At 51.4% G+C, this 26,885-nt stretch overlaps 1 protein-coding gene across 1 annotated transcript; it reads right to left on the bottom strand.

Annotated features, from left to right (window-relative positions):
• Positions 1 to 1,483: 1,483 nt before the first annotated feature.
• On the bottom strand, positions 1,484 to 25,478 carry ACP7 (acid phosphatase 7, tartrate resistant (putative)). Its single transcript, XM_038767034.1, has 12 exons — positions 25,352 to 25,478; positions 23,177 to 23,377; positions 20,024 to 20,206; positions 19,663 to 19,786; positions 13,741 to 13,803; positions 11,534 to 11,648; positions 8,693 to 8,800; positions 6,188 to 6,245; positions 4,862 to 4,929; positions 3,231 to 3,302; positions 2,885 to 3,022; positions 1,484 to 1,549 (listed from the first exon to the last, which is right to left on the bottom strand). Exons 1-12 carry the CDS (start codon positions 25,476 to 25,478, stop codon positions 1,484 to 1,486), a joined length of 1,323 nt encoding a protein of 440 aa, XP_038622962.1.
• Between the last annotated feature and the right edge of the window lie 1,407 nt (positions 25,479 to 26,885).

Below are 26,885 nucleotides of genomic sequence, written 5' to 3'. Positions count from 1 at the left end.
AGAAGAAGTGACTCGCCCAAAGTCACCCAGCGGACAGGCGGCGGAGCTGGGATTAGAACCCAGGTCCTTCTGATTCTCTCAATCCCCATTTTACAGAGGAGGGAACTGAGGCCCAGAGAAGAAGTGACTCGCCCAAAGTCACCCAGCGGACAGGAGGCGGAGCTGGGATTAGAACCCAGGTCCTTCTGATTCCCAGGCCTGGGCTCTATCCATTAAGCCAAACTGCTTCTCAGCGTGAGAGCAGGGTTAGATTGTCTCAAGGGGCAGAAGGAAAATAATAATAATAATGGCATTTATTAAGCGCTTACTATGTGCAAAGCACTGTTCTAAGCGCTGGGGAGGTTACAAGGTGATCAGGTTGTCGGGGCAGAAGGAAAATAATAATAATAATAATAATAATAATAATAATGGCATTTATTAAGCGCTTACTATGTGCAAAGCACTGTTCTAAGCGCTGGGGAGGTTACAAGGTGATCAGGTTGTCCCACGGGGGGCTCACAGTCCTAATCCCCATTTTCCAGATGAGGGAACTGAGTCCCAGAGAAGTGAAGTGACTTGCCCAAAGTCACCCAGCTGACAATTGGCGGAGCCGGGATTTGAACCCATGACCCCTGACTCCAAAGCCCGGGCCCTTTCCACTGAGCCGTGCTGCTTCCGTGAAAATGTGGGGGGGTCCCATTTGGAGGTGCCCCCCCCTTCAACCCTGGAGCCCCAGAGCGCAACAGAAGCCCAAGAGGACTGGTTCAGCCCGAGTCGAGTTTATTTATTCCAGTTCAGCCTCCCCAAGATGGTAGCCAATCGTCCAAACCCTGAGCCCAGCCACGCTCCCCGGTCCCCTAGGCCTCCCCGCGCCATCACCACACCCGCTTGAAGCCCTTCTGGACTGTGAGCCCGTTGTTGGGTAGGGGCCGTCTCTGTATGTTGCCGGTTTGTGCTTCCCAAGCGCTTAGTCCAGTGCTCTGCACACAGTAAGCGCTCAATAAATACGATTGAGCGAATGAATGAATGAATGAATGAATAGAGCCTCAGCCCCCACTCCTTCCCAGCTCCTGTTCCCTCCTGCCTCTCCTCTGACCCAGATGGCTTCCTTCCTCTTCCGGCCCTTCCGGGGGCTTTGGCTTCTCCCCTCCAGCCCTCCAGCTGCAGGGTGTGATGCTTGAACCCAGGACCGACCTCCATGCGTCCCGGGCCAGCGGACAGGACCCGTCCGGCCCCGGCCCTCTCTCCTTGGTGTTCCTCCACGGCTCTGGGCAGAGCTCACCTGCCGTCCCAGCCGGGGAAGACCACCCCCTTTGTCCCCCTCCGACCCCAATAACCCCAGTGTGATGTAAAGGATGGCGCCTGGGAGGGCTGGGGGGGAAGAGGACGGAGGCCGGGGGGCTGGACGCGCTGACCCTGGCGATGAGGGGGCGTCGGCGGGGCCTGTTATTTTGGCATTTTGGGGGCCCAGTCCCATCCGTCATCTTGGGGCCCAGCGGGGGTCCTAGAAATAGGTCCTGCGGCCGTACCGGGGTCGGACCACCCACACGTCATCCACGATCTTCCCGTCCTGTAGGAGAATAATAATAATAATAATGGCATTTGTCAAGCGCTTACTATGTGCAAAGCACCGTTCTAAGCACTGGCGGGGGATACACGGTGATCAGGTTGGCTCACGTGGGGCTCACAATCTTAATCCTTATTTTACAGACGAGGGAACTGAGGCACAGAGAAGTGAAGTGACTTGCCTAAAGTCACACGGCTGACGAGCGGCGGAGCTGGGATTTGAACCCATGACCTTGTTCTGACCTCATGACTGAGGCCCGGAGAAGGGAGGTGACTTGCCCACGGTCACCCGGCTGACAATTGGCAGGGCCGGGATTTGAACCCACGACCTCTGGCTCCAAAGCCCGGGCTCTTTCCACTGAGGCGGGCGAGGGAGTGGACGGTTCCGTCCACTCGGCCTCGTGGGGGATCGGCTGTGCTCCGTCTCCCCCTTCTAGATTGTGAGCCCACTGTTGGGTAGGGACCGTCCCTATGTGTTGCCAACTTGTGCTTCCCAAGCGCTTAGTCCAGTGCTCTGCACACAGTAAGCGCTCAATAAATACCCAACTGACAATTGGCAGGGCCGGGATTTGAACCCACGACATCTGGCCCCAAAGCCCGGGCTCTTTCCACTGAGGCGGGCGAGGGAGCAGACGGCTCCGTCCACTCGGCCTCGTGGGGGATCGGCTGCGCTCTGTCTTCCCTTTCTAGATTGTGAGCCCACTGTTGGGTAGGGACCGTCCCTATGTGTTGCCAACTTGTGCTTCCCAAGTGCTTAGTCCAGTGCTCTGCACACAGTAAGTGCTCAATAAATACCCAGCTGACAATTGGCAGGGCCGGGACTTGAACCCACGACCTCTGGCTCCAAAGCCCGGGCTCTTTCCACTGAGGTGGGCGAGGGAGCGGACGGCTCCGTCCACGCGGCCTCGTGGGGGATCGGCTGCGCTCCGTCTCCCCCTTCTAGATTGTGAGCCCACTGTTGGGTAGGGACCGCCCCTATATGTTGCCAACTTGTGCTTCCCAAGCGCTTAGTCCAGTGCTCTGCACACAGTAAGCGCTCAATAAATACCCAACTGACAATTGGCAGGGCCGGGATTTGAACCCACGACCTCTGGCTCCAAAGCCCGGGCTCTTTCCACTGAGGCGGGCGAGGGAGCGGACGGTTCCGTCCACTCGGCCTCGTGGGGGATCGGCTGTGCTCCGTCTCCCCTTTCTAGATTGTGAGCCCACTGTTGGGTAGGGACCGTCCCTATGTGTTGCCAACTTGTGCTTCCCAAGCGCTTAGTCCAGTGCTCTGCGCACAGTAAGCGCTCAATAAATACGATTGATTGATTGATTGATTGACTCCGGCCTTGCCCACCTGGTCGTCAGACACCTGCTGAAGGTGGAGGTGGGTGCCGTTGAGGATGTGGAGGCGGGTGTAGCCGTACTCCTTCACGCGCACCGCACTCCAAGGCCGCGGGTTCGGGACGAACGGCGTCAGCAGCTCCTCACAGCCCTTGGAGGGGTGGGGAAAGCGGGGATGCGGCCCCCCGTGGGTCCCCCCTTGGATGGGAGTGGAGAGGAGACCCAAGCGGGCCTCCCCTTGCCCTCGTCCCCTCCGCCACATGTGCCCATTTGGGCGGCCCAGGCTGGAGAGAGGAATCCCCCCCGTCGGGCCCGCTCCTCCTCGCCCGCCCCCAGACCCAGCCCGGCCCCCTACTCACGGCGGATCCGGTGATGATGTGGACGGGGCCGTGGGGGTGGGTGTACGGAGCTTCTCGACTGCCGTTGTACACCTGGGGGGGCCGGGGAGAGAAGGCAGCGGAGGAGGGAAAGACTGTGAGCCCGCTGTTGGGTCGGGACCGTCTCTATAGGTTGCCAACTTGTACTTCCCAAGCGCTTAGTACGGTGCTCTGCACACAGTAAGCGCTCAGTAAATACGATTGACGATGATGATGATGAAAGAGGGGAGACTTGCCGGGAGCGAGGGAGGTTAGACTGAAGGAAAGGGTTCACGATGCGCGGAGTGGGGGATTCATTCAGTCAATCAGTTGATTGCGCGCTCACTATCAATCAATCAATCGTATTTATTGAGCGCTTACTGTGTGCGGAGCACTGGACGAAGTGCTTGGGAAGTCCAAGTTGGCAACATAGAGAGACGGTCCCTACCCACCAGTGGGCTCACAGTCTAGAAGGGGGAGACTATGTGCAAAGCATTCATTCATTCATTCAATCGTATTTATTGGGCGCTTACTGTGTGCGGAGCACCGGACTAAGCGCTTGGGAAGGCCAAGTTGGCAACATACAGAGACGGTCCCTACCCAACAACGGGCTCACAGTCTAGAAGCACTGTCCTAAGCGCTTGGGAGAGGGTAGGGACCGTCTCTATAGGTTGCCGACTTGGACTTCCCAAGTGCTTAGTACAGTGCTCCGCACACAAGAAGCACTCAATAAATACGATTGAATGAATGAATGAATGCTTTGCACACAGTAAGTGCTTAACAAATGTCATCATTATTATTATTAAGTGCTATGTACACAGTGAGTGCTCAATAAATACAACTGTTGTCTGTCTCCCCCCCCTAGACTGGGAGCCCGTTGTTGGGTAGGGACCATCTTTATATGTTGCCAACTTGGACTTCCCAAGTGCTTAGTCCAGTGCTCTGCACACAGTAAGCACTCAATAAATACGATTGAATGAATGAATGAACAGTGCTTTGCACATAGTAAGCGCTTAACAAATGTCATCATTATTATTATTGAGTGCTCTGCACACAGTGAGTGCTCAATAAATACAATTGTTGTCTGTCTCCCCCCTCTAGACTGTGAGCCCGTTGTCGGGTAGGGACCGTCTTTATACGTTGCCAACTTGGACTTCCCAAGCGCTTAGTCCAGTGCTCTACACACAGTAAGCGCTCAATAAATACGATCGAATGAATACACTATAATAACAAACAGACGCATTCCCTGCCCGTAACGAGAGGGGGATGCTGGGCTATTTCCCTCTGACGAGAGACGGGGATTGAGGCTGGGGAATGGATGGGATGACCCCGTTAATAATAATAATAATTATATAATGGTATTTATTGAGCGCTTACTATGTGCAAAGCACCGTTCTAAGCGCCGGGGAGGTTACAAGGCCATCAGGTTGTCCCACGGGGGGCTCACAGTCTTCATCCCCATTTGACAGATGAGGGAATCGAGGCCCAGAGAAGTGAAGCGGCTCGCCCCAAGTCACCCAGCTGACAATTGGCGGAGCCGGGATTTGAACCCACGACCTCCGACTCCAAAGCCCGGGCTCTTTCCACCGAGCCACGCTGCTTCTCGTTAAGGGAAGGCGTCAGTGCCCGCTCACCTTGTAGTCGTAGATGGGCCAGAGCCGCTCATAGGAGTGTTCGTGAGCCCACAGCTCCAGGTCCACCCCTGGGAGGAGGGAGGGAGGGAGGGTCATGGTCAAAAGTCAAGAATTTGGGGGGGGGGAATGGAGGGGGGGTGGTGAGAGAAGAGGAGAGGGCTCTGAGGAGGACGCCCCACATCTTCCCCCTGGCCTGGAATGCCCTCCCTCCGCCCATCCGCCAAGCTAGCTCTCTTCCTCCCTTCAAGGCCCTACTGAGAGCTCACCTCCTCCAGGAGGCCTTCCCACACTCAGCCCCCTCCTTCCTCTCCCCCTTCTCCCCATCCCCGCCTTACCTCCTTCCCCTCCCCACAGCACCTGTATATATGGATATATGTTTGTACGGATTTATTACTCTATTTATTGATTTATTTTACTTGTACCTATCTATTCTATTTATTTTATTTTGTTAGTATGTTTGGTTTTGTTCTCTGTCTCCCCCTTCTAGACTGTGAGCCCACTGTGGAGTAGGGACCGTCTCTAGATGTTGCCAGCTTGGACTTCCCAAGCGCTTAGTCCAGTGCTCTGCACACAGTAAGCGCTCAATCAATACGATTGATATTAAAAAACAAAAGAAGATGCCGGTCCTTCTGACTCCCAAGCCCGTCCCTCTATGTCGCCACCTTGTACTTCCCAAGCGCTTAGTCCAGTGCTCTGCACAAAATAAGCGCTCAATAAATACAATTGAATGAATGAATGAATAACCCCCACCTTACCTCCTGCCCCTCCCCACAGCACCTGTGTATATGTATATATGTTTGTACGGATTTATTACTCTATTTATTTATGTATTTTATTCGTACATACTCATTCCATTTAGTTTATTTTGTTAATATGTTTTGTTTTCTGTCTCCCCCTTCTAGACTGTGAGCCCACTGTTGGGTAGGGACCGTCTCTAGATGTTGCCAACTTGGACTTCTCAAGCGCTTAGTCCAGTGCTCTGCACACAATAAGCGCTCAATAAATATGATTGAATGAATGAATGAATATGTTTGTACGTATTTATTACTCTATTTATTTATTTATTTTATTTGTACATACTTATTCCATTTATTTTATTTTGTTAATGTGTTTTGTTTTGTTCTCTGTCTCCCCCCTCTAGACTGTGAGCCTGCTGTTGGGTAGGGACCACCTCTAGATGTTGCCAACTTGGACTTCCCAAGCACTTAGTCCAGTGCTCTGCACACAGTAAGTGCTCAATAAATACGATTGAATGAATAAATGCTAGTATCCTGGGCCCAGTGTGGGAATGGGTCGGAGCAGGAGGTCCCAGAGCTTGCTGCTTACCGTATTTGTAGAAAAGTTTCTCCAAGCCATAGCGCTGGCCGAAGAGGCCTCTGCGGACCTGGCGGGACAGTCGAGGCGATGGAGGGGCAGCAGATGGAAAAGGGACCCTGCTGGACCCCTCCCCAATCTTCCTGGCTCCGCCGTCCATCCCACCCCCCCAACTCCTCAATTCCCTTCCTTCCTTCCTTCCCTCCCTGATGGCCAGCTCTCCACCCCCCAAACCTCCTCCCTCCCTCCCACCACCATTCATTTATATTTATTGGGCGCTTACTGTGTGCAGGGCACTGTACTAAGCGCTTGGGAGAGCACACAACAACAACAAACAGACACATTCCCTGCCCATAATGAGCCTACAGTTTAGGGGGGGGAGGAAGATGTTAATATAAATAAATAAATTACAGGTACACAAATGCTATGCAGCTGGGCAGGGGGGGATAAACAGAGGGATCAAGTCGGGGTGACACAGAAGAGAGTGGGAGAAGAGGAAAATGGGGCTTAGTACAGTGCCTGCCACGTAGTAAGTGCTTAAAAAACACCTTTTTTTTACTTTGCCACTATTTTCACAACAGCGGCCACACTACTGTTGAATACTGACATGTAAAACTCTGTAAAAATCCCCACCCCCACCACATCCCTTCAAGCTCCTTCCCTCCCAGCACTGCGACTAGAAGCAGCGTGGCTCAGTGGACAGAGCCTGGGCTTGGGAGTCAGAGGTCATGGGTTCGAATCCTGGCTCTGCCACATGTGTGCTGTGTGACCTTGGGCAAGTCACTTAACTTCTCTGGGCCTCAGTTCCCTCATCTGTAAAATGGGGATTAAGGCTGTGAGCCCCACCCTGGACAACCTGATCACCTTGTAACCTCCCAGCGCTTAGAACTGTGCTTTGCACATAGTAAGCGCTTAAGAAATACCATCATTATTATTATTAATATTATTATTATTATTATTCTCTGGGCCTCAGTTCCCTCATCTGTAAAGTGGGGATTAAGGCTGTGAGCCCCCCCTGGGACAACCTGATCACCTTGTAACCTCCCCAGCGCTTAGAACAGTGCTTTGCACAGAGTAAGCGCTTAACAAATACCATCATTATTGTTATTATTATTCTCTGGGCCTCAGTTCCCTCATCTGTAAAATGGGGATTAAGGCTGTGAGCCCCACGTGGGAGCACCTGATTACCGTGTATCTGCCCCAGAGCTTGGAACAGTGTTTGGCAAATGTTATAATAATAGTTATTATTATTATTATTATGACCATGCCCCCTCACTCAGCCCCATCCCTCAACCTCCTTCCCTCCCCGCATTAATAATAATAATAATGACGGTATTTGTTAGGCGCTCACTATGTGCCCAGCACTGTTCTAAGCGTTAGAGAAGCAGCGTGGCTCAATGGAAAGAGCCCGCGCTTGGGAGTCAGAGGTCATGGGTTCAAATCCCAGCTCCGCCCCTTGTCAGCTGGGTGACTTGGGGCAAGTCACTTCGCTTCCCTGGGCCTCGGTGACCTCATCTGTCAAATGGGGATGAAGACTGTGAGCCCCACGTGGGACAACCTGATCTCCTTGTAACCTCCCCAGCGCTTAGAACGGTGCTGTGCACACAGTAAGCGCCTAACGCATGCCATCGTTATGATTATGAGGTGACCGGGTTGTCCCCCGTGGGGCTCACGGTCTTCAGCCCCATTTTACAGACGAGGGAACTGAGGCCCAGAGAAGGCCCCTCCCCCTCAGCTCCTCCCCCTCACTAAGACCCCGCCCCTCACTCCGCCCCGCCCAATCAGACCCCTCCCCCTCACTAAGACCCGGCCCTCCCCCTCACTAAGGCCCCGCCCCTTCAGCTCCTCCCCTCACTGAGACCACGCCCCCACTCCACCCCGCCCGGTCAGGCCCCTCCCCTCAATGAGACCCCGCCCCCTCTCTCGCCCCGCCCCTCAATAAAACCCCGCCCCCTCGCTCCGCCCCGCCCAATCAGGTCTCTCCCCTCACTAAGGCCCCGCCCTTCTCTCAGCCCCGCCCCCTCAGTAAAGCCACGCCCCCTTACTCCACCCCGCCCGATCAGGCCCCTCTCCTCACTAAGACCACGCCCCTCCCCTCACTAAGACCACGCCCCCTCACTCTGCCCCGCCCAATAAGGCTCCGTCCCTCACTCAGCCCCCGCCCCCTCACTCAGACCCGCCCCTCACTCAGACCACGCCCCCCAACTCATCCCCGCCCCTCCCTCCCGCAAACCCCTCCCCCTCACCCCGCCCCTCCCAATCAGACCCCTCCCCTCACCACGGCCACGCCCCCGCTCCTCCCCTTCCCTCCTTCAGACCACGCCCCCTCACCCCGCCCCGCCCAATCAGATCCCCTCCCTCCCTCCGACCACGCCCCCCAGCCGGGCCCCGCCCCTCCGCCGGCCCCGCCCACGGACTGTCCCCCTTCCCCGATTGGCCGTTCCCCCCGGCGGCCCCGCCCCCCGGGCGCGCCCCGGCCGCCCATTGGCCCCGCCGGCCCCCCGGCCCCGCCCCCACCTTGCTCTCGTGCCGCGTGCAGTCATCCAGGTCCGCGTTGGAGCAGTACATGGGCCGGTGGCCCATGGTGAGCAGCCACGGACGCTGCGCCCGGTTCTCGTTGGCTTTCTGGGCCGACGGAGGGAACACGGCAGGGCTCACGCCGGGGGGCAGGGGCTGCCGGGAACCCCCGGGAATCCCCGGGAACCCCCGCACCCCCCGCGCTTACAACAGCGCTCAGCACAGCGCTTAGTACCCCCCTGAACGCGCCCCAGCCCGTCTGATCTGGGAAGCTAAGCAGGGCCGGGCCTGGTTAGGACTTGGATGGGAGACCCAACGCCTCCGAATCCCGCCTGCTCCAGGCTTGCCGGCGCTTAGCACAGTGCTTTGCACATAGTAAGCGCTTAACAAATACCGTCATCATCATTAGAACAGTGCTTTGCACATACAGTAAGCGCTTAATACATGCCATCATCATGATGATGTATTAGAACAGTGCTATGCACACATAGTAAGCGCTTAATACATGCCATCATGATGATGATGGGGGCCACGCCTCCGCCCAGTGCGCCCTTTCCCCGGGCGCTTAGAACAGTGCTTTGCACATATAGTAAGCGCTTAATACATGCCATCATCATGATGATGATGGGGGCCTCGACCAGCCCGGCCTCCGCCCAGTGCGCTCTTTCCCCGGGCGCTTAGAACAGTGCTTTGCACATAGTAAGCGCTTAACAAATACCATCATCATCATTAGAACAGTGCTTTGCACACATGGTAAGCGCTTAATACATGCCATCATGATGATGATGGGGGCCACGCCTCCGCCCAGTGTGCTCTTTCCCCGGGCGCTTAGAACAGTGCTTTGCACATATAGTAAGCGCTTAATACATGCCATCATCATGATGATGATGGGGGCCTCGACCAGCCCGGCCTCCGCCCAGTGCGCTCTTTCCCCGGGCGCTTAGAACAGTGCTTTGCACATAGTAAGCACTTAACAAATACCATCATCATCATTAGAACAGTGCTTTGCACATATAGTAAGCGCTTAATACAGGCCATCATCATGATGACGATGGGGGCGACGACCGGCCCGGCCCGGCCTCTGCCCAGTGCGCCCTTTCCCTGGGCGCTTAGAACAGTGCTTTGCACATAGTAAGCGCTTAACAAATACCATCATCATCATTAGAACAGTGCTTTGCACATATAGTAAGCGCTTAATACAGGCCATCATCATGATGACGATGGGGGCGACGACCGGCCCGGCCCGGCCTCTGCCCAGTGCGCCCTTTCCCTGGGCGCTTAGAACAGTGCTTTGCACATAGTAAGCGCTTAACAAATACCATCACCATCATTAGAACAGTGCTTTGCACATAGTAAGCGCTTAATACATGCCATCATGGTGATGATGGGGGCCACGACTAGCCCGGACCGGCCTCCGCCAAGTGCACCCTTTCCCCGGGCGCTTAGAACAGTGCTTTGCACATATAGTCAGCGCTTAATACATGCCATCATGATGATGATGATGGGGGCCACGACCGGCCCAGCCCGACCTCCACCCAGTGCGCCCTTTCCTAGGTGCTTAGAGAAGTGCTTTGCACACATAGTAAGCACTTAAATGCCATCATCATGATGACGATGGGGGCCATGACCGGCCCGGCCCGGCCTCCACCCAGTGCACCCTTTCCCCGGGCGCTTAGAACAGTGCTCAGCGCTTAGAACAGTGCTTAACAAATACCATCATCATCATCATTAGAACAGTGCTTTGCACCTATAGTAAGCGCTTAATACATGCCATCATGATGATGATGGGGGCCACGACCGGCCCAGCCCAGCCTCCACCCAGTGCACCCTTTCCCCGGGCGCTTAGAACAGTGCTTTGCACATAGTAAGCGCTTAACAAATACCATCATCATCATCATTAGAGCAGTGCTTTGCACATATAGTAAGCTTTTAATACATGCCATCATGATGATGATGGGGGCCACGACCGGACCAGCCCGGCCTCCGCCCAGTGCGCCCTTTCCCCGGGTGTTTAGAACAGTGCTTTGCACATAGTAAGCGCTTAACAAATACCATCATCATCATCATAAGAACAGTGCTTTGCACATATAGTAAGTGCTTAATACATGCCATCATGATGATGATGGGGGCCACGACCGGCCCAGCCCGGCCTCCGCCCAGTGCGCCCTTTCCCTGGGCGCTTAGAACAGTGCTTTGCACATAGTAAGCGCTTAACAAATACCATCATCATCATCATCATTAGAACAGTGCTTTGCACACATAGTAAGCGCTTAATACATGCCATCATGATGATGATGATGATGATCATCATCATCATGTCATATTTATTGAGCGCTTACTATGTGCAGAGCACTGTACTAAGCGCTTGGGAAGTACAAATTGGCAACATCCAGAGACAGTCCCCACCCAACAGTGGGCTCACAGTCTAAAAGGGGGAGACAGAGAACAAAACCAAACACACCAACAAAATAAAACAAATAGAATAGATATGTACAAGCAAAATAAATAGAGTAAAAAACATGTACAAAAATATATACATATATATATATATATATATATATATATATATAGTCCTGCTCCCAAATTAGCCATCCTGAAGCGGAGTGAAGATGATGATGGGGGCCACGACCGGCCCAGCCCGGCCCAGTGCGCCCTTTCCCCAGGCGCTTAGAACAGTGCTTTGCACATATAGTAAGCGCTTAATACATGCCATGATGATGATGATGATGATGGGGGCCACAACCAGCCCGGCCTCCTCCCAGTGCGCCATTATCCCGGGGTGGTCCCGGGGAGGCCACCCCTTCGCCCCCCACCTCTCTCCGTCCCGGCCCCCTCTCTCACCTGCAGGTCCCTCTCCAGCCAGCGAAACTGCTTTTGGACCAGGTGGCGGCCGTAGTGGAGGAAGAAGTAAACCTCCGTGGAGAAGGAGATGATGTGGGCAGGCCCCAGGTCCCAGCTTCAAGGACAAAGGGCAGAGGTCAATCATTCCATCCTACTTCTAATAATAATAATAATGATGATGATGATGGCATTTGTTAAGCGCTTACTATGTGCAAAGCACTGTTCTAAGCGCTGGGGGGGATGCAAGGTGATCAGGTTGTCCCACATGGGGCTTACAGTCATCATCCTCATTTTACAGATGAGGTCACTGAGGCTCCGAGAAGTGAAGTGACTTGCCCAAGGTCACCCAGCAGACATCTTCTAGACTGTGAGCCCACTGTTGGGTAGGGACCGTCTCTATATGTTGCCAACTTGTACTTCCCAAGCGCTTAGTACAGTGCTCTGCACACAGTAAGCGCTCAATAAGTACGATTGATTGATTGATGTGGCAGAGCCGGGACTCGAACCCATGACCTCTGACTCCAAAGCCCGTGCTCTTTCCACTGAGCCACGCTGCTTCTCTGCTTCTTCTACTTCTAGACTGTGAGCCCACTGTTGGGTAAGGACCGTCTCTCTATGTTGCCAACTTGGACTTCCCAAGCGCTTAGTCCAGTGCTCTGCACACAGTAAGCCCTCAATAAATATGATTGAATGAATGAATGAATTTATTGAGCAATGCAGGGCACTTCACGCTGCTGCCTGGATCATCTTCAATCCATACTTTACGCTGCTGCCCGGATTGTCTTTGTCCAGAAACGCTCTGGGCATGTTACTCCCGTCCTCAAAAATCTCCAGTAGCTACCAATCAATCTGCGCATCAGGCAGAAACTCCTCACCCTGGGCTTCCAGGCTGTCCATCCATCACCTCGCCCCCTCCTACCTCACCTCCCTTCTCTCCTTCTACTGCCCAGCCCGCACCCTCCGCTCCTCTGCCACCGCTAATCTCCTCACCGTACCTCGCTCTCGCCTGTCCCGCCATCGACCCCCAGCCCACGTCCTCCCCCGGGCCCGGAATGCCCCCAATCCCTCTGCCCATCCGCCAAGCTCGCTCTCTTCCTCCCTTCAAGGCCCTACTGAGAGCTCACCTCCTCCAGGAGGCCTTCCCACACTCAGCCCCTTCCTTCCTCTCCATCCCCCCCATCTTGCCTCCTTCCCTTCCCCACAGCACCTGTATATATGTCTATATGTTTGTACATATTTATTACTCTATTTATTTATTTATTTATTTTACCTGTACATATCTATTCTATTTGTTTTATTGTATTAATGTGTTTGGTTTTGTTCTCTGTCTCCCCCTTTTAGACTGCGAGTCCACTGTTGGCTAGGGACTGTCTCTATGTGTTGCCAACTTGTGCTTCCCAAGCACTTAGTACAGTGCTTTGCACACAGTAAACGCTCAATAAATACGATTGATGATGATGATGATGATGATCTTTGTGCAGAAATGCTCTGGGCATGTTACTCCCCTCCTCAAAAATCTCCAGCGGCTGCCTGTCAACCTACATGTCAAGCAAAATTTCCTCACTCTTGGCTTCCAGGCTGTCCATCACCTCGCCCCCTCCTCCCTCACCTCCCTTCTGTCCTTCTCCAACCCAGCCCGCACCCTCCGCTCTTCTGCCACTAATCTCCTCACTGTGCCTCGTTCTCGCCCGTCCCACTGTCGACCCCCGGCCGTTGTCCTCCCCCTGTCCCGAAATTCCCTCCCTCCACCCATCCGCCAAGCTCGCTCTCTTCCTCCCTTCAAAGCCCTACTGAGAGCTCACCTCCTCCAAGAGGCCTTCCCACACTGAGCCCCCTTTTTCCTCTCCTCCTCCCCATCCCCTCCGCCCTACCTCCTTCCCCTCCCCTCAGCACCTGTATATATGTTTGTACAGATTTATGTCTATTTATTTTACCTGTACACATTTACTATTCTATTTATTTGGTTAACGATGCACATTTAGCTTTAATTCTATTTGTTCTGACATCTTGACACCTGTCCACTTGTTTTGTTTTGTCATCTGTCTCCCCCTTCTAGGCTGGGAGCCCACTGTTGGGTAGGGACTGTCTCTCTATCTTGCCAACTTGTACTTCCCATGCGCTTAGTACAGTGCTCTGCACACAGTAAGCGCTCAATAAATCCGACTGAATGAATGAGGGGATGGGGAGGGGGGTCTTCCAGTCCTCACCTGTACCAGAGCCCTTCCGTGTCCCCGGGCATGTTGAACCGGGCCCTGTAGTTGGAGAAGTTGCTGGGAGGGGAGGGAAAGAGAGCGGTGAAAAAAAGACTTGACCCTGACCTCCCCACATCTGGGGCCTCCTTGCCTCCCCTTCTTAATAATAATGATGGCATTTGCTAAGCGCTTACTATGTGCCAAGCACCGTTCTAAGCGCTGGGAAGGTTACAAGGTGATCAGGTTGTCCCACGGGGGGCTCACAGTCTTCATCCCCATTTTACAGATGAGGTCACTGAGGCACATTTCAGTTAAGTGACTCGCCCAAAGTCACCCAGCTGACAATTGGCAGAGCCGGAATTCGAACCCATGACCTCTGACTCCCAAGCCCGGGCTCTTTCCACTGAGCCACACTGCTTCTTCAGCCTCTGACCTCCACTGGTTAAACCCTTTTTTTAAAAAATGGTATTTCTTAGGCACTTACTATGTGCCAGGCACTGTACTATAATAATAATAATAATAATAATAATAATGGCATTTATTAAGTGCTTACTATGTGCCAGGCACTGTACTACAATTATAATACTAATAATGGCATTTATTAAGCGCTTACTATGTGCAAAGCACCGCTCTAAGCGCTGGGACGGTTACAAGGTGATCAGGTTGTCCCACGTAGGGCTCACAGTCTTCATCCCCATTTTACAGATGAGGTCACTGAGGCACATTTCAATTAAGTGACTCGCCCAAAGTCACCCAGCTGACAATTGGCAGAGCCAGAATTCGAACCCATGACCTCTGACTCCCAAGCCCGGGCTCTTTCCACTGAGCCACGCCGCTTCTTCAGCCTCTGACCTCCACTGGTTAAACCCTTTTATAAAAAATGGTATTTCTTAAGCACTTACTATGTGCCAGGCACTGTACTATAATAATAATAATAATAATAATAATAATAATAATAATGGCATTTATTAAGTGCTTATTATGTGCCAGGCACTGTACTATAATAATAATAATAATAATGGCATTTATTAAGTGCTTACTATGTGCCAGGCACTGTACTATAATAATAATGCTAATAATGGCATTTATTAAGCGCTTACTATGTGCAAAGCACCGTTCTAAGAGCTGGGGAGGTTACAAGGTGATCAGGTTGTCCCACATAGGGCTCACAGTCTTCATCCCCATTTTACAGATGAGGTCACTGAGGCACATTTCAATTAAGTGACTCGCCCAAAGTCACACAGCTGACAATTGGCAGAGCCAGAATTCGAACCCATGACCTCTGACTCCCAAGCCCGGGCTCTTTCCACTGAGCCATGCTGCTTCTCCAGCCTCTGACCTCCACTGGTTAAACACTTTTTTAAAAAATGGTATTTCCTAAGCACTTACTATGTGCCAGGCACTGTACCATAATAAAAATAATAATAATAATAATAATAATAATAATAATAATAATAATAATAATAATGGCATTTATTAAGTGCTTATTATGTGCCAGGCACTGTACTATGATAATAATAATAATAATAATGGCATTTATTAAGTGCTTACTATGTGCCAGGCACTGTACTATAATAATAATACTAATAATGGCATTTATTAAGCGCTTACTATGTGCAAAGCACTGTTCTAAGCGCTGGGGAGGTTACAAGGTGATCAGGTTGTCCCATGGGGGGCTCACAGTCTTAATCCCCATTTTACAGATGAGGGAACTGAGGCCCAGAGAAGTGAAGTGACTTGCCCAAAGTCACACAGCTGACAATTAGCGGAGCTACCTACTAAGCGCTAGGTAATCAGTGGACACAGTCTGTGTCCCACATGGGGTTCATGGTATTAACCCCCATTTAACAGACGAGGTAACTGAGATGCAGAGGAGTTAAGTGACTTGCCCAAGGTCACACAGCAGACAAGTGACAGAATCAGGTGAGGAGCAGCGTGGCCTAGTGGGTAGAGCGCAGTCCTGGGACTCAGAAGGACCCGGGTTCGAATCCCAGCTCCACCACCTGTCTGCTGTGTGAACTTGGGCAAGCAACTTCACTTCTCCATGCCTCAGTTACCTCATCTGTAAAATGTAGATTAATCAATCAATCAATCAATCATATTTATTGAGCGCTTACTGTGTGCAGAGCACTGTACTAAGCGCTTGGGAAGTCCAAGTTGGCAACATATAGAGACGGTCCCTACCCAACAGCGGGCTCACAGGCTAGAAGGGGGAGAAAGAGAACAAAACCAAACATACTAACAAAATAAAATAAATAGAATAGATACGTACAAGTAAGATAATAAATAAATAGAGTAATAAATATGTACGAACATATATACAAGATTAAGACGGGGAGTCCCATGTGGGACACGGACTGTCCAACCTGATTAGCCTGTATCTACCCTAGTGCTTAGTGCCGGAAAATAGTAAGCGCTTACCAAATCCCATTAATCCTATTTATTTTATTTTGTTAATATGTTTTGTTTTGTCGTCTGTCTCCCCCTTCTAGACTGTGAGCCCGCTGTTGGGTAGGGACTGTCTCTATATGTTACCAACTTGTACTTCCCAAGCGCTTAGTACAGTGCTCGGCACACAGTAAGCGCTCAATAAATACGATTGATGATGATGATGATTAATCCTATTTATTTTATTTTGTTAATATGTTTGGTTTTGTTCTCTGTCTCCCCCTTCTAGGCTGTGAGCCCCATGTTGGGTAGGGACCGTCTCTACATGGTGCCAACTTGGACTTCCCAAGCGCTTAGTCCAGTGCTCTGCACACAGTAAGCGCTCAATAAATACGATTGATGATGATGATGATTAATCCTATTTATTTTATTTTGTTAATATGTTTGGTTTTGTTCTCTTGTCTCCCCCTTCTAGACTGTGAGCCCCATGTTGGGTAGGGACCGTCTCTACATGGTGCCAACTTGGACTTCCCAAGCGCTTAGTCCAGTGCTCTGCACACAGTAAGCGCTCAATCAATACGATTGATATTAAAAAACAAAAGAAGACGCCGGTCCTTCTGACTCCCAAGCCCAGTCTCTAACCACTTGGCCACCTGCTTCACAATCCTGGGACCGAGGGCCCGGCCGTTGACTCAGGCATAATTGGAGCTGATTTGGATCTTGGTTTGCATAACTTCTGTATAGCGTTCATTTCCTCCCCACATCCCACCCCCAGGGAGGTGGGCAAGAGGGAAGGGGTGGAGACTGCAGCACGAGGGATGGAGGCTAGACAACAGGAAGGACTGGCTGGCCGGGAAGAGAGACAGCACGAGGGATGGAGGCTAGACAACAAGAAGGACTGGCTGGCCGGGAAGAGAGACAGCATCATCAATCGTACTTATTGAGCGCTTACAATGTGCAGAGCACTGTACTAAGCGCTTGGGAAGTACAAATTGGCAACATATAGAGACAGTCCCTACCCAACATTGGGCTCACAGTCTAAAAGGGGGAGACAGAGAACAAAACCAAACATACTAACAAAATAAAATAAATAGAATAGATATGTACAAGTAAAATAAATAGAGTAATAAATACGTACAAACATATATACATATATAACATATATACATATATAACATATATACATGTGTATATATATATACACATGTATATATGTTATATATGTATATATGTTATGTATATGTATATGTTATGTATATGTATATATATATATATATATATATATATATGTATATAGCAGGAGGACAGCAGGAGGGATGGAGGCTCCAGACTGAGCCCCCTTTCTCCTCTCCTTCTCCCCATCCCCCCCACCACCTCCTTCCCCTCCCCACATCACCTGTATATATGTATATATGTTTGTACGTATTTATTACTCTATTTAAGAGTAAACTACTTTTAATTTAATTACTCTTAATTTATTACTCTATTTATTACTCTATTACTATTTACTATTTACTACTATTTATTACTCTATAACTCTATTATTTATTACTCTATTACTCTATCTATTTATTACTCTATTTAGTAATTTATTACTCTGTTTATTACTCTATTTAAGAGTACTCTATTTAAGAGAAGCAGCGTGGCTCAGTGGAAAGAGCCTGGGCTTTGGAGTCAATGGCCGCAGGTTCAAATCCCAGCTCCGCCATTTGTCAGCTGTGTGACCTTGGGCAAGTCACTTAACTTCTCTGGGCCTCAGTTACCTCATCTGGAAAATGGGGGTTGACTGTGAGCCCCCCGTGGGACAACCTGATCACCTTGTATCCCCCAGCGCTTAGAACAGTGCTTTGCACATAGTAAGTGCTTAATAAATGCCATTATTATTATTATTTATTTTACATGTACATATTTATTCTATTTATTTTATTTTGTTAATATGTTTTGTTTTGCTGTCTGTCTCCCCCTTCTAGACTGGGAGCCCGCTGTTGGGTAGGGACCGTCCCTAGATGTTGCCAACTTGGACTTCCCAAGCGCTTATCTGCACACAGTAAGCACTCAATAAATACGATTGAATGATGAATCGTATTTATTGAGCGCTTACTGTGTGCAGAGCACTGGACTAAGTGCTTGGGAAGTCCAAGTTGGGAACATATAGAGGCGGTCCCTACCCAACAGTGGGCTCACAGTGTAGAAGGGGGAGACAGAGAACAAAACAAAACATACTAACAAAATAAAATAAATAGAATAAATATGTACAAGCAAAATAAATAAATAAATAGAGTAATAAATCTGTACAAACATATATACGGGTGCTGTGGGGAGGGGAAGGAGGTAAGGTGGGGGGAATGGAGAGGGGGAGGAGGGGCAGAAGAAGGAGGGGGCTCAGTCTGGGAAGGCCTCCTATATATTTATACGGATCTATTACTCTATTTTGCTTGTAGATATTTACTATTCTATTTATTTGGTTAATGATGCGCATTTAGTTTTAATTCTATTTGTTCTAACGACTTGACACCCGTCCACATGTTTTGTTTTGTTGTCTGTCTCCCCCTTCTAGACTGTGAGCCCGTTGTTGGGTAGGGACCGTCTCTAGATGTTGCCAACTTGGACTTCCCAAGCGCTTAGTCCAGTGCTCTGCACACTGTAAGCGCTCAATAAATACGATTGAATGAATGAATGAATGATTAGAACCCACAACCTCTGACTCCCAAGCCCGGGTTCATTCATTCAATCGTGTTAGTCCAGTGCTCTGCACACAGTAAGCGCTCAATAAATACGACTGAATGAATGAATGAATGAATGATTAGAACCCACAACCTCTGACTCCCAAGCCCGGGTTCATTCATTCAATCTTGTTAGTCCAGTGCTCTGCACACAGTAAGCGCTCAATAAATACAACTGAATGGATGGATGAACAGGAAGGACTGGCTGGGAGGGAAGAAAGATTGCAGAAGCATCGAGGCTGGGAGCTGGGGCGGGACCTACGGCGGAGCGGGGGACAGAGGGAGGCTAACACATCTCCGCTGAAGAGACCCCTCTGTTAATAATAATAATAATAATAATGGCATTTATTAAGCGCTTACTATGTGCAAAGAACTGTTCTAAGCGCTGGAGAGGTTACAAGGTGATCAGGTTGTCCCACACGGGGCTCCCAGTCTTAATCCCCATTTTCCAGATGAGGTAACAGGGGCCCAGAGAAGTGACTTGCCCAAAGTCACCCAGCTGACAATTGGCAGAGCCGGGATTTGAACCCATGACCTCTGACTCCAAAGCCCGGGCTCTTTCCACCGAGCCACGCTGCTTCTCTGTTTAGCAAGGCCTGGCCTGTTGTCTAGCCTGTGAGCCCACAGTTGGGTGGGGACCGTCTCTCTACGTTGCCAACTTGGACTTCCCAAGCGCTTAGCCCAGTGCTCTGCACGCAGTAAGCGCTCCATAAATACGATTGATTGATTGACTGATCGACTGACCGCCCCCGGCCCCCATCCTCAGGCCACAAGCGGCGGTCCCCCTCCCCCGTTGGGCCGCTTCCGCCGGCCCGGCGGGTCTCACTAGTTCTCCTCGTGGTTCCCGGGGCACGTCATGTACGGCAGCGTGGCGGCCACGGGTTCGATGAGCCGCATGAATCTGTCTCCCACCTGCGCGTTGTCTTGGTCCATGTTGTAGGCAAAGTCTCCTGGGGGAGAAGAGAGAGAAGAAGGGAAGGGAAGGGTCCGGGCCCAGCCGCCGCCCCCTCCCCTCGCCACCGGGCCTCAGTCGCGCTCCCCTCAATCAATCAGTCGTATTTATTGAGCACTTACCGTGTGCAGAGCACTGTACTAAGCGCTTGGGAAGTACAAGTTGGCAACATCGAGAGACGGTCCCGACCCAACACGTGCACGGCGGTGCCCGCAGGCCCCCAGCCCTCTCTCACCTACATGCAGCACGGCGTCGTACAGCCCGCGCTGGGCATCCCTGTGTAGCCTGGGCAGCGCCTGGGCGTTGTCGGCCCCCATGTCCCCGAACACGGCCAGCCGGGGACTCCAGTCCGGCCCGGGCCTCAGCGCCACAAACCGGAAGCGTCGACTCCAGCCCTGGTTGCTCCCGCAGCGGTACACTAATCAATCAATCAATCAATCGTACTTATTGAGCGCTTACGGTGTGCGGAGCACTGGGCTAAGCGCTTGGGAAGTCCAAGCTGGCAACATAGAGAGGCGGTCCCTACCCAACAGCGGGCTCACAGTCTAGAAGGGGGAGACAGAGAACAAAACCGAACATACTAACAAAATAAAATAGGTACAAGTAAAATAAATAAATAGAGTAATAAATCTGTACAAACATATATCCATAGATACAGGTGCTGTGGGGAAGGGAAGGAGGTGAGATGCGGGGGATGGAGAGGGGGACGAGGGGGAGAGGAAGGAAGGGGCTCAGTCTACCCGTGCCCGGGCATCCTAACAATAATAATGATGGCGTTTATTAAGCGCTTACTAGGTGCCAAGCACCTTTCTAAGCGTGGGTCAGGTTGGCCCACGGGGGGGCTCACAGTCTTCATCCCCATTTTACAGGTGAGGGAACTGAGGCACAGAGACGTTAAGTCTCTTCCCCCTTCTAGGCTGTGAGCCCACTGTTGGGTAGGGACCGTCTCTCTAGGTTGCCAACTTGGACTTCCCAAGCACTTAGTCCAGTGCTCTGCACACAGTAAGCGCTCAATAAATATGATTGAATGAATGAATCAATTAAGTGACTTGCCCAAAGTCACACAGCTGACAAGTGGAAGAGCCAGGATTTGAACCCATGACCTCTGACTCCAAAGCCCGGGCTCTCTCCACTGAGCCACGCTACTTCTCTAACTATGTGCCAAGCACTGTTCTAAGCGCTGGGGGAGATACAAGGCGATCAGGTTGTCCTACAGGGGGCTCACAGTCTTAATCCCCATTTTACAGATGAGGGAACTGAGGCCCAGGGAATAATAAATGATGGCATTTATTAAGCGCTTACTATGTGCAAAGCACTGTTCTGAGCGCTGGGGAGGTTACAAGGTGATCAGGCTGTCCCACGGGGGGCTCACGGTCTTAATCCCCATTTTCCAGATGAGGGAACTGAGGCCCAGAGAAGTGAAGGGACATGTCCAAAGTCACACAGCTGACAAGTGGCAGAGCCGGGATTGGAACCCATGACTTCTGACTCCAAAGCCCGGGCTCTTTCCACTGAGCCACGCTGCTTCTCGTGGGGAGGGCGGTCACTGGAGCTCCCCTAAGCACCCCCCCACATCTATCCAGGGCCCAGACCAATCAATCAATCGTATTTATTGAGCGCTAACTGTGTGCAGAGCACTGTACTAAGCGCTTGGGAAGTCCAAGTTGGCAACATATAGAGACGGTCCCTACCCAACAGTGGGCTCACAGTCTAGACAACAGGCCAGGCCGTCCTGCCTTGCTAAACAGAGGGGTCTCTTGAGAGGAGACGTGTTAGCCTCCCTCTGTCCCCCCCTCCGCCATAGGTCCCGCCCCAGCTCCCAGCCTCGATGCTTCCTGTTCATTCATCCATTCGGTTGTAATAATAATAATAATAATAATGATTGCATTTGTTAAGTGCTTACTATGTGCAAAGCACTGTTCTAAGCGCTGGGGGGATACAAAGTGATCAGGTTGTCCCACGTGGGGCTCACAGTCTTCATCCCCATTTTACAGATGAGGGAACTGAGGCCCAGAGAAGTGAAGTGACTTGCCCAAAGTCACACAGCTGACAGGTGGCAGAGCCGGGATTTGAACCCATGACCTCTGACTCCCAAGCCCGGGCTCTTTCCACCGAGCCACACTGCTTCACGCTGCAGCCACGCTGGTTGTATTTATTGAGCGCTTACTGTGTGCAGAGCACTGGACTAACACGACTGAATGGATGAATGAATGAACCCGGGCTTGGGAGACAGAGGTTGTGGGTTCTAATCCTCAGCCCCCCATCACGGGGGGGCTGGGGGAACCGGTCAGGGGGAGAAGAGGAAGCAGAGGGGGTGAGAAGGGTTGGCACCCGCCTGTGCTGACCCGAGCATGTAATTTTCTTAGCTGGACAATACAACCCCTGGCCCTAGGCGGGGGCCACGTTACTAGGGGAGGGGCAGCGTGCTTGTTAGCAGAGCTAATTACTATCCCGGGACACAAGCACGGGATAATAATAATAATGATGGTATTTGTTAGGCGCCTGCGGAGGTTACAAGGTGATCAGGTTGTCCCACAGTCTTCATCCCCACTTTCCAGATGAGGTCACTGAGGGCCAGAGAAGTGAAGTGACTTGCCCAAAGTCCCTCGGCTGACAGCTGGCGGAGCCGGGATTTGAACCCATGACCTCTGCCTCCAAAGCCCGGGCTCTTTCCGCCGCCGGGGGCACCACCCAAGGGCAGCGGGCCTATCTTCCTGCCCTCCCTCTGCCCATCCGCCAAGCTAGCTCTCTTCCTCCCTTCAAGGCCCTGCTGAGAGCTCACCTCCTCCAGGAGGCCTTCCCACACTCAGCCCCTTCCTTCCTCTCCCCCTCGTCCCCCTCTCCATCCCCCCATCTTACCTCCTTCCCTTCCCCACAGCACCTGTATATATGTACATATGGTTGTACATATTTATTACTCTATTTATTTATTTATTTATTTTACTTGTACATTTCTATCCTATTTTATTTTGTTGGTATGTTTGGTTCCGTTCTCTGTCTCCCCCTTTTAGACTGTGAGCCCACTGTTGGGTAGGGACTGTCTCTATGTGTTGCCAATTTGTACTTCCCAAGCGCTTAGTCCAGTGCTCTGCACATAGTAAGCGCTCAATAAATACGATTGATTGATTGATTGATTGATCCCCAGGTCGGTCCCACGTGTCCCTGGATTCCGTCCCCACAAGGCTCAGCCTGTCCCAGCCCCATGCCACTTGAAGAGCAGCCTTGCAGGTAAGGAGAAAACCAGTCCGCCCACCCGCAGCAAGGCCGGGACGCCCGGGTGGCAGTGCCACCCGGCCCGACGAGCCGCCGGAAAGCCACCTCCGGGCACCTCGCCTCGCCTCGTGCCCACCGCTGCCCACCCGGGCCGGGTCCCGTCCCCCGGGCTCACCGTAGCGGACGCCGGGCGTCAGGCCCCGCAGGAGGACGCGGTGCATGTACAGTGTCCGGCGCAGGATCCCGCCGTCCACAAAAGGGCTGGAGGTGCCCTGGGCCCGCAGGGGCAGGATCTCCCCGGGCGCTTGGCCGAACTGCACCTCCGAGGCCGCCGCCACCCACGTGGTCCACGTCACCGTCATGGAACCCGGCTCACCTGAGGGGGAATGGATGACATGGAGGGCCCAGGGTGTTGCGGGGATGGGAGCAGGGAGTTTAAGATGTTTGGGAGTGTGGAATGTGTGTATACACATATGTGTGTATATATATATACACTCATCATCATCATCATCACCACCATCAATCGTATTTATTGAGCGCTTACCATGTGCAGAGCACTGTACTAAGCGCTTGGGAAGTACAAATTGGCAACATATAGAGACAGTCCCTACCCAACAGTGGGCTCACAGTCTAAAAGTGGGAGACAGAGAGTATGAGTGTACATATATACACTCATATATATATATATATATACCCTACCCAACAACAGCTCAGGATGCCCTTCTCCCCCCGCCCAACCCCGCTCCCATTCCCTTCCCCGCCCCTACTCCCAGCTCCAGGTCTGGGAAAAGCGGGGATTCCCCCACCCCCGTGGGGATTTAGAAAAAAATGGTGAATGCCATATTGTTGGGGAATAAAAGTGTCTCCTCTCCTGTCGCATTTCAGCTCATGCTTGAATTTGAGGAACAGTGAGAATTGGGTGGGGGGGATACACACTTATATATATATAAGTGTGTATATATATATGTGTGTATATATATATAAATAAAAGTGTGTGTGTGTGTATATATATATATGTATATGGGGTGGGGGGAGGTCTTGCTAGGGGAATTGGATCAGGGATGGAGGAAGAATTGAAGGGAAGAGTCAGGATTTAGGAGCCAGGAGGACTTGGGTTCTAATCCTGACCCTGCCACTTCTCATATATATATATAGTCACTCATATATTGGGGGGGGTTACACACACACATACACACACACACATATAGTGTGGGAGGAGTCTTTCTAGGGGGATTGGGTCAGGGATGGAGGAAGAACTGAAGAGTCAGGACTTGGGTGCCAGAAGGACCTGGGTTCTAATCCTAACCCTGCCACAACTCCAATATATATATCTATATATATCTACATATGTAGATATATAGATATAGATATAGATATATTCACTCATATATATATGGGAGGAGGGATACATGCTCATATATATATGGGGTGGGGGGAGTCTTCCTAGGTGGATTGGATCAGGGATGGAGGAAGATCGGAAGAGTCAGGATTTAGGAGCCAGAAGGACCTGGGTTCTAATCCTAACCCTGCCACAACTCCAATATATATATCTATATCTATCTATATATATATCTACATATGTATATATGTAGATGTATAGATATAGATATATTCACTCATATATATATGGGAGGAGGGATACACGCTCATATATATATGGGGTGGGGGGAGTCTTCCTAGGGGGATTGGATCAGGGATGGAGGAAGAACGGAAGAGTCAGGACTTAGGAGCCAGAAGGACCTGGGTTCTAATCCTAACCCTGCCACTTTCATTCATTCATTCATTCATTCAATCGCATTTATTGAGCGCTTACTGTGTACGGGGCACTGTACTAAGCGCTTGGGAAGTATAAGTCGGCAACGTATAGAGACGGTCCCTACCCAACAACGGGCTCAGGATGCCCTTCTCCCCCCCTCCAACCCCGCTCCCATCCCTTCCCCGCCCCTGGTCCGGGAAAAGCGGGGATCCCCCACCCCCGCGGGGATTTAGACTGCGGGCCCCATTTGGGATGGGGACTGTGTCCAACCTGATTGGCTAGTATCTACACCAGCGTTTAGTACAGGGCCTGTCAAATAGTAGGCGCTTAACAAATACTATTAAAAAAGAAAAAAAAAGAACAGAAGTGGGGAGCCTGAGGACAGGGAGGAGTGGGGTGGGGGGGGCAAGAGGAAAGAGGGCAGTGGCTTCCAGGAACGGAGCCCAGAAAAGTGATGGGGAGCAGCTAGGGCCTCCGTCCTTCCTTCTTGGGAAGTAGGTGGGGGGTCCTGGGTTTGGGACAAACTGGAAGCCGGGGCGCCTGCGTCTTGAATTTGTTAGGGGAAGGGGAGTTTGGGGTGGCGGGGAGACTCACCTTGGAAGGACAGGTGGACCTGCTCAGGGTGGGCCGGCTCAGCCCCCGAACAACTCCAGGGGACGAGGAGGAGGAGGAGGAAGAGGAGATGGGAGAGGGGTTGGCAAACGGGGCCCAACACAGCCATGGTGGCAGCAGGGGGTGGTCCAGATCCTGAGGGGGACAATCAATCAATCAATCAATCGTATTTATTGAGCGCTTACTGTGTGCAGAGCACTGGACTAAGCGCTTGGGAAGTCCAAGTTGGCAACATATAGAGACAGTCCCTACCCAACATCATCATCATCATCAGTCGTATTTATTGAGCGCTTACTACGTGCACAGCACTGGACTAATCGCTTGGGAAGTCCAAGCTGGCAACATATAGAGACAGTCCCTACCCAACATCGTCATCATCAATCGTATTTATTGAGCGCTTACTGTGTGCAGAGCACTGGACTAAGCGCTTGGGAAGTACAAGTTGGCAACATACAGAGACAGTCCCTACCCAATGGTGGGCTCACAGTCTAAAAGAATACACAGACACAGAGAGACAGGGACAGGTCACTTCCCCCCCGCCCCGGATGACCCCTCTTTTCCAACCCTGTGGGCTCAGCTCCCCTGGATGGCTCTGATCATCATCATCATCATCATCATCAATCGTATTTATTGAGCGCTTACTATGTGCAGAGCACTGGACTAAGCGCTTGGAAAGTACAAATTGGCAACATATAGAGACAGTCCCTACCCAACAGTGGGCTCACAGTCTAAAAGGGGGAGACAGAGAACAAAACAATCGATCAATCAATCAATCAATCGTATTTACTGAGCGCTTACTGTGTGCAGGGCCCTGGACTAAGCGCTTGGGAAGTCCAAGTTGGCAACATATAGAGACGAATTGAAGGGAAGAGTCAGGATTTAGGAGGCAGGAGGACTTGGGTTCTAATCCTGACCCTGCCACTTCTCATATACATACATATATATATATATATATATATGCATATATATATTATATATATAATATATATACCCAACAACGGGCTCACATTCATTCATTCAATCGTATTTATTGAGCGCTTACTGTATGCAGAGCCCTGGACTAAGCGCTTGGGAAGTCCAAGTTGGCAACGCCTAGAGACGGTCCCTACCCAACAGCGGGCTCCCAGTCTAGAAGGGGGAGACAGACAACAAAACCAAACAGATTGACAAAATAAAATAAATAGAATAGATATGTACAAGTAAAATAGAGTAATAAATCTGTACAAACATATATACATATATACAGGTGCGGTGGGGAGGGGAAGGAGGTAAGGCGGGGGGGGGGATGGAGAGGGGGAAGAGGGGGAGAGGAAAGGAGGGGGAGGTGATCCTCCTGCCTGCCCCACGACCCTCGACCCCCCAAAACCAGGCCTCCACTTACCCTGTTGGGCTCCTTCTCTTCCACTCGCCCAACTGGTGTCCCCTGAGCCCGCCGGGCTCCTCTTTTATGCCCCGGACCCCGCCCCAAACCGGGGGCGGAGGCCCTCCCACCTCCCACCCGCCAAACTCGCTCTCT

Source organism: Tachyglossus aculeatus, chromosome 26 (genome assembly GCF_015852505.1).
Source record: "Tachyglossus aculeatus isolate mTacAcu1 chromosome 26, mTacAcu1.pri, whole genome shotgun sequence".
Lineage (NCBI taxonomy): Eukaryota > Metazoa > Chordata > Mammalia > Monotremata > Tachyglossidae > Tachyglossus > Tachyglossus aculeatus.
Note: the sequence above shows the minus strand (reverse complement) of the source record. Positions and strands in the feature narration are given on the sequence as shown.

Coding starts and splice junctions, on each gene's coding strand:
- ACP7 (XM_038767034.1), bottom strand. CDS start 25,478: ATGGCTGTGTTGGGCCCCGTTTGCCAACCCCTCTCCCATCTCCTCTTC. Junction 23,378..25,351: donor GGTCCACCTGTCCTTCCAAG/GTGAGTCTCCCC, acceptor ATTCCCCCTCAG/GTGAGCCGGGTTCCATGACG. Junction 1,550..2,884: donor AGCAGGTGTCTGACGACCAG/GTGGGCAAGGCC, acceptor ATTCTCCTACAG/GACGGGAAGATCGTGGATGA.